At 41.2% G+C, this 14721-nt stretch overlaps 1 protein-coding gene across 10 annotated transcripts in view; it reads right to left on the reverse strand.

Annotated features, from left to right (window-relative positions):
• Positions 1-615: 615 nt before the first annotated feature.
• LOC134221071 (PAX-interacting protein 1-like) overlaps positions 616-14721 on the reverse strand; it is a 30347-nt gene continuing 16241 nt past the window's right edge. For all 10 annotated transcript variants that reach the window (XM_062700256.1, XM_062700258.1, XM_062700257.1 and 7 more), the window contains exons 3-7: positions 8110-9165; positions 7841-8049; positions 2152-6197; positions 1769-1997; positions 616-1700 (exon numbers count right to left, since the gene is read on the reverse strand). In XM_062700256.1, the coding sequence (XP_062556240.1) occupies positions 1127-1700; positions 1769-1997; positions 2152-6197; positions 7841-8049; positions 8110-9165 (6114 nt within the window). In that variant the 3' untranslated portion in view covers positions 616-1126. The remainder of the gene's footprint in view (positions 1701-1768; positions 1998-2151; positions 6198-7840; positions 8050-8109; positions 9166-14721) is intronic.

Here is a 14721-nt window from a genome sequence, read left to right on the forward strand (position 1 = left end):
GCATGTCATTTGACTAATTTGTTCATAACTTTCTTTAGAAGCCAAATTTATTCAACAATTTTTTTTTTTTGTACTCATAACGCTTGAGTAGGGCAATATTTTTGTCCAAGGGTACATTGCTCTAAATATAACATCTGAGGCTGGAGAGTGAAAACTCTCCAAAATGTCACGTGTCATTTAACATAATGTCATTTGAATGACATTTTGCCTCCCACGCCCCAGATTACATATTCACAGCAATGTCTCGTAAGACAAAGTTGTAGGGACATTTAAGCGCTATAAGTTCGGCATACATCATGAATTGATAGCTACCTTCTGGAAAAAGTTCTGGGAAAATTATACAAACAAATGCAAATGACATTTTACAACACTGATCCGAGGTGTACATACAATTCTAACAGTAACTATTCAGACTACGAGCTTGATAAAGTCGTTGAACTCTGACATCTAAATAGGTTATAAGCTTTGTTTTCAACGAAAAACAAGTCAATGTCGGTCCCCCGGTTTCCTGTCCTTCCCGGATGATGTTGATGGCAGGTACAATTTATCAGTACCCCTACCCCTGTGCCCTTGATTGTAGGACATTTGTTTCACACAAAAAAAAAAACAAATGTGTCTGGATTTATAAATTTGCGTCATATCTCTATATTTTATTTATTTCTATTCTCTAACTCAGTTTTATCAAATTCTTAATATATATCTGACTTGGGGGTATTCTTTCCAATGTATACTTAATCTGTGTAGTTCGTATTGTACGTACTCTTATACGGGGATATTAAAATGCACTCGTGAGTTCTACGGTCATACCAACCATGTATATTTATTTCAAAACTTCGATCGAAAGCATTATCTCGAACCTGCGTTGATTTTGCTCTACTGATTATAATCATATTTCTGTCATTTTTATACACATAAGTTTAGCGTCCCTTAAAATATATCCGCACGATATAGTGACTATAAATAATCTTCCGCGTAACCTCACTAATTTAAAGTATATAGCTTTCATGATTTCCAAGATCTGTAACTTATATAGTAATACACTCTAAGCCATCGTTGCCCACTATTCAATAGCGCATCTCAATGGTATTTTCACACATTGTCTATTGCCACGCGACTGTACATACCCTTACGAACTGAGTTCCCACTTGATAATATGCGGTTCAATGGTCAGCTTTTGTGATAGAATCGATTGCATTACATACTCGGTTGTACAGATCTGACATGCACCGTGTTTGCCCTTTTGTATGAACGGTTGAATGAAGATCCGATCCTCTGGGCAGCCAATAATTACATAAGTGCCCGGTTTGTCCAAATTTGTTTCCCGAATTTTCTTCACCGAACGAGGATTCTTTTCCACCACTCCACCGCTGAGTTCGATCATTTGTTTTACATCCTTGCTGGATGGTTTCACCTGAGGTGTAATGAAGAATATCTTACCATCGAACAATTTGTTACGATTTGGCGACTCCAGCACTTTGTACAGATCGCACTTGAACAGCTCATTCAACTCTTTTACATCTAATTTATACGACTCAGTTGGTAGGAAGTATCCCGCCATTGCGCTGTCTGTAATCCACTTGCTTGAAAGAAGATATCGAACCGTGACCAGCGCGGTTATCAATTTGACCGTTCGCGCTACCCGCGTCATTACCAAATGTGTTGCATCTGCCGAGCCACTGGCTATGCGTCCTCCGAGTGTCCTGCGAAGAAAAATAGTGATTATACACAAACAATTCTGGCTAAATAAAACCCATGGACGCAAACTCACATGACAGCCCTCGTTAATCCTTCGGTGTTATCGATTTGAGAGAATAGAATGTTTGGTATACTATCAGCGTCTGGTTGCCTTTGGCACATAATCTCGACCGGAACGGGTTCCAATGGAGGCAGTGTTCGCATTTTTTTCACCGTCGTTGCCGGCTGGGGTGGTTCGGAGAGACTACGTTTTACTCGTTCGTGAGATTCCGGAGTTAGATTGATTGGTGATTTCCAAGCAGCTGTCAAAAAAATAAATAAAACACCAAAGCGTGTGAAGGATATTTCACAATGCACACCCTCAACCCATATTTACAGGACTCTTCTAGTGAACGCTTAACGAGCTTTACATAATTCGGGTGTTTATCGGTTTGTTAACAATGCTTTTATACTTACTCATTAAATGCATCACCAAGTTGTAATCGATCCGGAATGGTGAATTCAAATTAAACTGCTGATATTTTGGACCATCACACTGTTGCATCGCACTCAGATTGCCCAGCAGGATATCGCTCAGCCAAACTGTATTTACCGTCGGGATGTTCCAATCTTTGGCGTACTTATACTTCTGGTTGTCGATCCTTTTGCAAACAAGCACCGTATTTGATTTGCTGAAATACGGCGTCATCTTTGCACCTGATTCCTCGATCATCTGCTTAATACGGAGACGTTCGTCGCCTTCGAAGCCTGTGATAGACATGTTGTGTTTGGTGGCCGGTTTCTGGTTGCCAAAAATGGAAGGTGTCGGAAGGTGTAAGGCTTGCCATGGTGGCAACAACTGCTTCTGTAGTACAATGTCGTTCAACCAGTAACTAGTGATGCATCGCTTGGAATCGCGAATAGCTTGCATGACAACACCGTGACGTTGCGTTCGACAAAGAACATGAGTAACTTTGGGACTATAGTACTGCTCTATTTCGCCACCATGCTTCCTGATGATAGTTTTCCAGTCATCGATGTCATTTTTATGCGTTTCATCATACTCAATGATGAAGAAAGTACAACCCAGTAAGAATAGTTCCGGATGCAATTTAAGGTTTGGATTGTGTCCGTAATATTGTGGCCTTGGCAGCGGAGCTCGACCGGGGCTAAACGGCGGTGTACCCTTCATGGTGGAAGAAGATTGGGGAATTCCCGTTGTTCCCGGAGGAACTTGTTGTACAATTTGATTCACTACTGCACCGACAGGAGCCCCGGAATTGGTGATGTTTCCAAGCGTACGACGTTGTTGCTGTTGTTGCAATGCCAGCAATTCTTGTGGGGAACGGGGGGTCATGGTTTGTTGCAAAGCAGCATTATGTTGAGCAGTCATCATCCGAAGTGTGCCTGCAGCAGACGGTTCGGCTGCTGTAGCTACCTCAGGGATATTAGGAACTACACTTCCGTTAGCTCCAAGCCGATTACTTAACATATTCGCAAGAGCAGTTTTAGTTTGATTCTTCATCTGTTGCGTTCCAGGAGGAACATTTGGATCCTGTGGTTGACTACCACCTGGTGGTCCTACAATAGTTTGCTGAACAATAGTTGCTGTGCCGTCACCGATCATGTCTGAAGGAAATGCACCTGCACCGCGAGGAGAAATCGCTTGTCCTGGTTGAGTTTGGCCCGGAATGCCTTTCTGGGCTTGCTCACGTTGAAGCTGCATTTGAATGAGTCTGTGTTGTTGTTGCTGGCGCTCAAGTTGGATCCGTTGTTGCTGTTGAGGAGAAACATTTGGATCCACCGGAAACTGATTCATAGGGCTTCCTGGAGGAACCACGTTTTGTTGAGTTATCGGACTAAGTCCCGGTGCTCCCGGGCGAACTGTTCCTTGACGAGCTGTTTGTTGTTGAATCCATTGCATTTGTTGTTGTTGATTAAGCCCTGGAGGCATCGGACCTCTGTATATAATTTGCTGTTGACGGATTCCAGGCTGAGCTCCCGGATGTCCTGGCCGTGCCTGGAAAGAAGCTGATTGCTGTTGCCTCAACATTTGTCGTTGCTTTGCATGCAAACGATCAAAATATTCCTGACGGCTCGCCGGATCCAATTTTTGCAAAGTAGCATGAGTTTGCGGGTCTAGTTGAATCATCTGCCTTTGAACCTGTGGTCTTAGAGTAGATCGTACAAACTGTGGAGGTCCACCCGGTTGGCCAGGTATTTGACCTGGAACCGCAGCTCCCGGCGGAACAATCGTTTGCTGAATAATCGTAGCTCCAGGAGGGATTCCTTGAGGCGGCTGAGAAAACTGTTGAACGGGAGATTGATTAGTTTGGTTCGATTGTTGAATAGGGCTCTGAGGTGTCCATTGCTGTTGTTGAACTTGCCCGGTGGATTGCCCGGAAATCAGCTGTTGCTGAATGATTTCACCATTTGGACCTGTTTGCTGCAGAATTTGACCCCCTTCCATGGATTGAGGCGTTTGTGGAGTTCCTTGGCTCACAAGCTGTTGTTGCACCACCATACTTTGACTTGATTGTTGGCCCGACTGTTGTAACAATTGATGAACTGTTCCTCCACTGGTTGATAATGTCTGTTGGATGATCTGCTGCTGTGGCTGGCCAGGTTGCCCACCTTGAAGTGGCTGCTGAATAATTAACTGTTGTTGTTGAGGCGGTTGCTGCTGCTGTTGGGACAGTATCTGCTGTTGAATAATGGTTTGCTGTTGGTTGGGTGCCATTTGCTGTTGTTGGACTACAATTGTTTGTTGTTGCTGCTGCTGTTGCACTTGTTGTGTAGTAGTCATCATTCCGGGTCCCACTGAAGTCATAATTTGTTGCTGTTGCTGCTGCTGCAGCTGCGAACCTGGCATGGGCGGTTGTTGTAAGGATCGTTGTTGAATTTGAACAATATTTTGTCCTATCCCTGGTCCCGATTGAACTGATTGTTGAAGAATTTGCTGCGTTTGCGGTTGACCAGGAACCGGTCCGGCCCCACTAACAATTATTTGTTGTCCCTGTTGTTGTTGTTGTTGCTGTTGTTTCTGTTGAAAATTCTGCATGTATTGTAACCGTTGTTGTTGTGTCATGGCTTGCATTTTTCCAGGAAGAGGCCCAGAGGAAGATGTTATTATCTGCTGCTGATTTCCACCTTGATTGATAATGACAATATTCTGGGGTTGTGGTCCAGATTGTCCACTTGTAGGTGGTCCCTGCAGGACCTGTTGCTGTACAATACGTTGTACAATTTGCTGCTGTTGTGGTTGCTGGCCGGGCTGTAATCCAGGACCTATAGGCTTTTGCATTTGTGGTGCCTGTAGAATCTGTTGTTGCGATTGTGGCTGCTGCTGTTGTTGTTGTTGATTCGGAGGTTGACCTACTATCAACTGTTTTGTGATAGTTTGATAGTTGGCGGAGGTTGAAGGATGGATAATGGTTTGTTGAATTATCTTCGGTTGCTGACCAAGTCCACCTGGGATCTGTTGTATCATCTGTCCTCCTTGGCCCCCTGGTTGACCTGACTGAGTAATCTGCTGTTGTGACAGTGTTCTTTGTATCATTACTGGCTGCTGCTGTTGCTGACCTTGCCCAGATTGTTGTCCTGATATCTGCTGTATTGATTGCTGACTGATCTGTAACTGTTGCTGTCCAATTTGCATTTGTTGTTGCTGCTGTTGCTGGGATTGTTGTTGCACACTGGTAGGGGGGCCTTGGTTAATAGTAATCTGGCGAATTATCTTTTGCTGTTGAATTTGTTGTGGTACATTCGGCCCTTCTACCCCGGCGGTGAGATTTGACATAATTTGTTGAATTTGCTGTTGCTGTTGCGTTTGTTGTTGCTGCTGAAGATTTTGGCCTCCCTTGAAAACAACCTGAATGTTCTGCTTTGATTGACCCGGTTGCTGTTGCTGAATAACCTGTTGTATTATTTGTTGACTTGGTTGACCTTGTTGCATAGACATTTGATTCTGCTGAATCAACTGCTGTTGGGATTGCACAGATTGCTGTTGAAGCACTTGTTGCTGTTGTTGTTGAGATTGCAGAATCTGTTGCTGTTGTTGCTGGGATTGTAAGATCTGTTGTTGCTGTTGTTGCTGCATTTGCTTTTGTTGTTGCTGCAGCAATTGTTGTTGTGCCATTTTCTGCTGAATTTGATTCACATTATGCTGCACTTGTTGTTTTAGTGTTTGTTGTTGTATATTCTGTTGTTGCAACTGAACCTGATTGGGTTGTTGCAGAACTTGTTGTTGGATCTGTTGTATTTGCTGATTTTGCTGTTGTTGTTGAAGTTGTACATTTTGAAGTTGCTGTTGATGCTGCTGTTGCTGCTGATGCTGCTGCTGATGCTGCTGTTGTTGGATTTGCATTTGCTGCTGCTGTATTTGTTGCTGCTGCAGATGTTGTTGTTGAATTTGCATTTGCTGAATTGAGGCTTGCATGGGTGATTGATTTTGTGACTGTAACTGCTGTTGCTGCTGCAATTGTTGTGGTTGTTGCTGATGAATGGTCTGTTGTAATACAATACTGAAAAAGAAATTTATTAGAAATCTTAACACCTGTGGATACTAGTGAAATCGGCGTTTCTACTATTTGAAGCTATGCAGGATGTAATCCTGCATTTTAATCTAAGACAAGATTGACAAAAGCAGGCGGATTACTACTCTCGGTTACATAATAGGTTACCTGTTGTTTATGACATAGATCAACCAACTGGTCGCAGTGGAAAATGTACCCAACAGGAAAAAAACTGTCGGTTACGCTGTTGATGTAGTACTTACTTAACGAGAGCTCCTCCACTTAAAACACACTCATGAAAACCAGAAACGATGTTTATAGGTATAAAGAGACCCGAGAAGAGTGAAGCCGTCGAATGTCCCAATCAAACCGTCAATCGAACAAAGTGTATAAATTAATATTACCATTGAGTAGTGAATGCGAGATAAGTAATGGATACTTTAGTTTGACTGCCACGATTGGAAGGTTTGTGGACAACTGGAGGACGCCTATGGCCGCCGAGTGGAAAATGTTTTCTTTGCTCTTGAGAACCCTGGTACTGGTATTGTCCACCCAACGAACGGTTTATTCCTTTGGTATTAGATCGGTAAATTTCTTGAATCGCCAAAACAGCGGGTCTATAGTTACAAACGAGGATCTCCAGATCTGACAGGTGCCCGAAAGTGCTCATGTGGAATTTCACAAGACACTTTTCGAGCCGGCGTCTAATCCTGTCGATAGACCCAACCCCTGATATAAAAAAAAACGACGTGCCCACGGTTCGACAACATTTTGTAGAGCTAGTTCGTATTTTGTATTATATTATTTTTACTCGCTTATGAAGCAATTCCATTGCCAGACCATGTAATGATGGAATTCTGAAAGTTCCACAAATACATACGGATATTGTAGGAACAATAAAAGGGACAATACAATCAAATATTTTCCAATATTCTTAAGAAAATTATTTTGAACTTTTTAGTGGAATGTCTTCACTTGTCATAAGACTAGTTTGTACAATCCCATTGAATTCCACCACTTAATAGTATCTTGACAGATACGTATTTCGACCTCAACAGTAAGGCCGTCTTCAGTGTCTCGTACTTGACTCGACTCGACTTGACTCGACAAGTCGAGTCAAGTACGAGACACTGAAGACGGCCTTACTGTTGAGGTCGAAATACGTATCTGTCAAGATACAATTAAGTGGTGGAATTCAATGGGATTGTACAAACTAGTCTTATGACAAGCAATATTCTTGTTTACGGATGTCCAATTGGTTCCTCATTTAAGGACAAGCCTCCCGAAATCCAAATTTAAATCCACTCGCATTTTCAAGGGCACACCACAGAATACGGAATTAACGCACAACTGACATTTTTATTATTTCATCATTTCGTCGAAAAATAATAAGGTCTGTCTCATCTGAAAAACTAAAATCAAATTAAACTTAAAAATGACAGTTTAATAATTACCGAATAACCCTGCTCGCAAAGCAAGATTACTTTTGACAGATGTGTGCACTTGAATACGCAAATGAATCAAGCTTTGGATTCCAGGAGGCTTGTCCTTAATGATGTAATCACGAGTGATTACGAAGTTTCAAAATACCTATCGTAAAACTTTTTTCGTGATAAAATAGAATACTTTTACAAACGATTGGAAGCAAATACCTTTGTCCTTGTATGGATGGCTGTTGTTGTTGTTGTTGCTGCGAAAGCTGCTGCTGATGTTGTTGTGGAAGTTGCGACTGCTGAAGTTGTTGCGGCATTTGTTGCTGTTGTGACTGCTGCGGAGCTTGTTGAGGCTGCTGTTGTAGTTGAACTTGCTGCATTGGCTGTTGTTGTTGCTGCTGGTTATTTTGATTTTGTTGCATTGTGATCTATGTAATGAAAATTAATAAACTTTAATTGCACACAGGCACAGTAAATATACTTGTTACCTTCTGGAACTGATGCTGAACAGTTTGTAACTGAGGCTGTTGCTGCTGAAACTGTATTTGTTGTTGTTGCTGTTGAGATATCTGTGTATTTTGGATTATAATCTGCTGCTGTTGCACTACCTGGTTGACAGGGCCGGTAGGTCTATTTGAATTCTGTGTTGACTGCTGCAATGTATGTTGTTGCACCTGTTGTTGAAATTGGGCTTGCTGAGCGTTCGGTGGCCTAATCAGTCTTGGCCCGGTATTTTGCTGTGGATTCTGACTGTTTTGTAAGGCTTGCTGCTGTGATGATTGCAGTTGGGGTTGATGAGGTTGCGCTGCCTGTGGAACTAGCTGCTGTACTGGTGCTGTTGAGACTGGGGTTATTGGTGCTCTCTGTTGTTCAGTGTTCACGGAGAGTCCTTGTGTCACTGGTATTTCCTCTTCCTTCTTAGTGTTGCCGCTAGTTGGTACTTCTGTCTTAGCAATATTTTCTTCGAAATCAAATCCAATTATATTGGATAGAGCCTTTTCTGGTTCCACCTTTTGTGCGGGAGTTGTGGGGCGCTGCACTTGCTTAAATATTCTAGGCGTAATTACCAATCGGGGATGATAGGGTTCGTGAGCAACGAGGGTCTTCGCTTTCAGACACTCAATAACCCAATCGGGTGTAACAATTACTACCCCTCCGACGCTACTAGCTTTAGCGTAGATTGAACCCTTTGTATTTCCACTAATTAGGTGTGTGGTGTGTTTGTTAAATAGATTTCTTACGTTTCCACCGTGAAAGGTGATAATTGCGTACAGTTTCTTCAAATCCCGATTGTCCAGCTGAGTAGCAGCAAATGTGATATTGCTAAACAAAGCCGACTTGAGCGGGAAGTATGCCTTAGTAGACACCGGCCGACCGAGACGTATCGATGCTAAAACCCACTCTTCTGTAACAGATGGAACGTCGTACAACTCAGCCGCTTGAGCTATGTCGTTTTCATCATAATTGGGTCCACACACGACATGCGTAATAAAATCCATATACGAAGAGATTGATGCTCCGCCATCTTCAAGCAATTTAGAGATCTGAAAAATGGCAAAAAAACATTTTTTTTGATAACTTGAATCTATCTGATTCTGAATGATTAAATAAGGTTTTAATGAGAAAAATAGCAAATTGAATGCCTTCCATAATTTGACAGTAGGGATACGGCAAGAAGTGAAGCAGGATATTGTTTTTCCGCACAGCCTTTCAAACAGTAATTTTACCGTAATATCTGTTTCAACGAGCTGCATTCTTAGTCCTAGAGTGACCACAATGGGCTACACAAAAGAACAACTACTAAAGGATGTGCGGAATGTTCCGCTGCCACTACTCATCGATATAGGTTTTCATGTCGAGCTAATGCAAATGGCGTGTGGCAACTACTCTCGAAGGAACCAAGTCAATGAAACTGACAATAAACTGATTGAAATTTCTAATCTCTCTGCGCTGGTTTAGTATGCAGAGAAAATTGGAGTTCTGATACAACTGATTAGAAATTTCAATGAATATTTTCTTAAGGTTTTCGAAAAAACAGTCTCTTGGGCAAGCAGAAAACCACAAACTGTGGCGACGTCAGCAAATGAAGCGGAATATGTAGCACTTAGCACCGATGTTGGCGCTGGAAATGGAATACCTCTAAACGTTGCTGCTCCAGATACCGGTATAACTGACCCTCGCAAAAACCTTCATGCTCGAATCCACGCCTACGCGCATTTAAGCGACTACGTTCAGCCGTCCTCCGAAAATATTGCACTTCTCGCTCACCTTATTACAGCTATTCAATTTTGCAAGCAATTGGTACCGCAAGTACAACCACTGGAATTACCTCTCCATTTGCTTGTTCAAAGTTGTTCGAGATTATTATGAATGACTCCTTGTTTGCCTGTTTTAAAAACTACATCGATTTCGACCAACATGGCTTTTATCCGAAGCGGTCGGTTAGTACGAACTTGGTACAATTCACGTCTAGCTGCCTTCGTTGTATGGATTTTGGATGGCAAGTTGACGCATGGATCTGAAAGCCGCATTCGATACGGTAGACCACGAAATTTTGCTTGCTAAATTGAAGATACTCGACGTCTCATCAACGGCTGTGGATTGGTTCAGGTCATACCTGGTTGACCTGGTCTGGTACGGTTTAAGATTGGCACATCGGAATCTGAAGGCTTTGCAAACAATTCGGGAGTACCTCAAGGCAGTAACTTGGGCCCTCCGCTGTTATCGATCTTCATCAGAGCATGAAATTTCATGAAGCACATTCGCTCCGAGTTTTGACAATCGTGTTTTGATTATTCAAAATATAGAATGACTAGTGCTGTCCAATGAGCAGCTCGAAGTAGCTCGAAGTTGTTCCCGTCCTGCTTGTTCTTTTTTGTTAACAAATGGGTATGAGCAGGACAGGGAGAAACTTTGAGCTACTTCAAGCTCTAATTGGACAGCACTACTTACTCAGTTTACTTTTTCGTAGATTCATTCAATTGATTACCACTGAGTATGGTAACTGCGCACGAAAAAAACATAATTAACCTTGATTGTACTGACATTTGCCGCTAAAAAGGCCGATGGGCTTCATAAAAAATATTCGAATATTTGAAGCTCTGATCATAAAAGATTGTTTTTCTGCTATTATCACCAGACTGAGGAAAAGGCGGCTCTTCTACGCAGACGATTCGAAAATATACTACATTACAAAAGTACGGCAGATTGCACCGACCTACAAATCATGCTGTGTACTTTTGAAGACTAGTGCTCGAGAAATCTGATGGGCTTAAGTATCGATCAATACTTGAATCATCTGCTGTTGTTTGGTGCCCTATCCAAGTCACATGTATCGCAAGAATTGAAACCGTTCAAACAAAAGTTTGTGAGATACGCTCTCCGCTTTCTTAGATGGCGCGACCCGACGAACTTGCCACCTTACGAGAAAAGTTGTCGTCTGATTGGCATCGAACACTGGAGGTAAGACGAATAGCCGCTCTAGCCACGTTTGCCGGGAAGCTGCACACCGGAAATATCGATTGTCCAAAATTACCGTTGCAACTTAATCTGTATGCACCTGAAAGACCTCTTAGTCAACGTTCTTTTTTGTATCTAGAACCACAGACTTGCAATTATGCACTAGAGGGGGGTCTACTACGAAAGGCTGAATCACGAATGGCCGAATTACAAAAGGCCGAATGCACAAAAGGTCGAAACCACAAAAAGCCGAATCACAAATGCCGAAACCAAGATGAATACACTAGTAGGTGCTCCAATCTGCCAAGTTTGTGGGAGAGAAGAAGGCGGGGGTGAAAAATTCATTTTCAGTGCAAAACGACAACAAACCGGCTGGCTCTTCCATACTAAAATCCAAGATGGCTGAATCGTGAATTTGGCAGATTGGAACACCTAGTGGTGTATTCATCTTGGCCGAAACCACAAAAGGCCGAATGAAATCGGCAGACCAACAAAGTGGACCAGAGCGAGCGCGCGCTCGCTCCGGTCTACTTTATTGGTCTGCCGTTTCCATTCAGACTTTTTTTATTCAAATACTTAATATAATTTAGAATATTCGGATTATTTTGTGATTTTTCAGTGAAGTCTTGTGAAGTCAGTTTCTCTCAAATTGGGAGAAAATGAAATACATTTAAGAACACCGCGTTACCGTAAGTTATACAGCTTTTAGTCAAAAGCATAATAATTGAAAAAGTCTATTTTGTTTAGCTTCTAATGTCGCAATTAGATCATGAGTAGTGCGCATCATTAGCACAACCATGCATCATGAAGCGCACAACTCCTACATTGATGCAAATCGGCAATTCGATTCTGTGAGCCATGAATCCGATAGAATTTAACTCGGGCTCTTGCATTAGATTTGGGAATTTAACTGATAATGATTACTACAAAGGAAGCATCAGCAAAGGAAAGAAAAAGAGAGCTCTTTGATTACTCCGTTACTTTAAAGTGCTAATATTTATACGTATGTTCATCCTTTCATTACTGCAATGTAGATTGATCTATAATGCATTATATAAGGATTCAACTTGACTCTGTAAACACCATCAAACCACTTCTTTCAATTGAAAGATTGAGCTTCGACGTTGAACTGACGTAAATACCTCAACTGAATAAGATTGATTAGATCGCTGCTAGTAGTTGCAAAACACGTGGACAAGTTTTTCTTAATGGGGAAGCATAATAAAAGTAAACGTAAATTTGTGAATATTCCAAGTTCTCTTAATTGAAAGATTGAAACTTTTGTAATGATTCGGCCTTTTGTGTTATTCGGCCTTTTGAGATTCGGCCTTTCGTGGTTCGGCCTTCTGGGTTTTCGGCCTTTTGTGGTATACTAGAAAATTTTCAGACTTCTGTGGTTCGGCCTTTTGTGATTCGGCCTTTTGTACTGATCCCCTACAGGGTGTCTGCAAATTATCCGTACAGATTTTGATTCTATTTTGCTTCTACAAATCAAAAACAGACAATAATGGACTGAATCGGTAGTTATATGGGCATAACAACTCAGCAGGCTGTAACAGATGTATTTTCTGAGAACACTGAGCGTCATTTCATGTATTAAAAAAAAATCTTTGTGAATGCTTTTTTCCGGTTTTCCGAACAAAAAGGAATTGCCTTCCTACTCACCCGATTTGGATTGAATTTATCATTCGGTATGGTCTATCTTGAAATCAACAGCCATCAAAACACCGAACATATTATCGAGACATTTGAAATCATGTCACAATCGTCAAAAATGTGTGAAAAGTATCTGTATAGAAACGTGCGGCCATCGTTTTTTTTTTCAACACGATCGAAGGCGTACAACTCAGGACACAGGGGTTATTTTAATGTAAACAAATTCAGCTTGGTTTATGTAGCCCTATTATAATAACATGCAATGCATGCTGGTTCTTTAATTTATTCCAAAAAATATTTAAAAACCTGTCTTGTTGTACGGATAATTTGCAGTCACCTTGTACACGAAATAAAAGACTGAAAAGTATGAGAATTACTGGAATAATTTCCGGGGTAATTTCTGAGAAAATTCTTTTAGATATTTCCAGGGAAATAACCTTGAGGGTTTTCTTGAATATCATAAAAAATCAAGAAAAGTACATGGATACATGGAACGTCCTCTATTTCGGCAATAATTTTCAAGAGGATTTTTGGGGAAAACGAGGTTAGCATAATTTCCAGAATTATTTCCTGGAAAATGTTTTTGGAAGAAACATTGTCTTACAATACCAGAGGATTTTTTCGGAATTTTCTTTTAAAAAAATTCTGGCGAACTTTGCGGATTGTTTCCTAGAATAGCGGTTCTCAACCTAGGGTACATGTACCCCTGTGTAATGCGTAATGGCGGATATATTACAATCCAAATAAAACTTTTGATAATTGTGTATTTTTTTTATTCTCAAACTTTGTATTGTACATAATATGCATGGCGATCAGTATATCAAAACAAACCCACCTAATTTTTCCCCCTAGATCTCAGCATTTTTTTGTTTATTTTCCGTAGGTTGACACCGCCGAGTTGCAGCAAACATGATTTTTGCTGAGAACTCAATAAAAGTGACGTTTCAGTTGCTGAGATACGGTAAATATTTTGTCAAAAATCTGCAAAAAAGCAATTTTTTTCTCGAATTTCAGTTCTGAAATTTACTGAGCTACAGCGGTGCCCGATTTTGTCAGCACAGTGTATGAGTGTGAAGGGCCGTAAACTGAAGACACAAAACATTTTTTGCCTTTCTCGTACAACAAAGTTGTACCGAAAGGCTATCATTTCACTCCAAATTCGAACTTTTGATAGAAGTCCCGGAGACCCATAGTGTTATATACCATTCGACTCAGCTCGATGAGCTAAACAAATGTCTGTCTGTCCGTGTGTGTGTGTGTGTGTGTGTGTATGTGTGTGCGTGTGTGTGTGCACAAAATGCCATAAAAAACATTAGCCAAATTTTCACATAGAAACTCTTAACCGATTTTCTTGCAACAAGTTGCATCCGACAGAGACTAAAACGCTGTTGATCACTATTGAATTTCATAATAATTGCAAATTGCAAAAAATAGATAATATTAAAATAGTGATGAGACATAGTCACATAGAACAATAATGTGTTATGAAAAATGCCTTGCATCTATGAATATTTTTAAAGTTTATCCGTGGCTTGCTCCCATTAAGAGTTTCATCGTACTATAAAGATGCTCGTGTTGCACGCATTTAGGCGTAAGTATGCTCTTCGTTCAGTTTCATAGTACTATGAAATTGTCCGAAAGTCAAAATTCGAACATAGGAAATTCGAGAAACTTTTGGCAGCGCCATCTGTCGTCTACTAGTGTAAATTTTCTAACATTAGACGGTGTAACTGTTTTGCTTTTCTTGTACATCATCGAGGTGTAAGCGTAAAGGCTACATTTATTACCTTTTTACGTGAGAAAGGCGCCATCACCGCTAGGTGGATTAATCTGGGTTTTTTTATTATGAAGGTTTTATATATTATGGCACAGCAAATGCTGGGTAAAGCGTACCATTGGTACTCCGCGTACCTGAAGGTATAAAATAGACCCCATTTCACGGTCCTTAGTCTCTTACCCAGCAACTCCTATCCCTATCTCCTCGT

Source organism: Armigeres subalbatus, chromosome 3, assembly GCF_024139115.2.
Source record: "Armigeres subalbatus isolate Guangzhou_Male chromosome 3, GZ_Asu_2, whole genome shotgun sequence".
Taxonomy (NCBI): Eukaryota; Metazoa; Arthropoda; class Insecta; order Diptera; family Culicidae; genus Armigeres; species Armigeres subalbatus.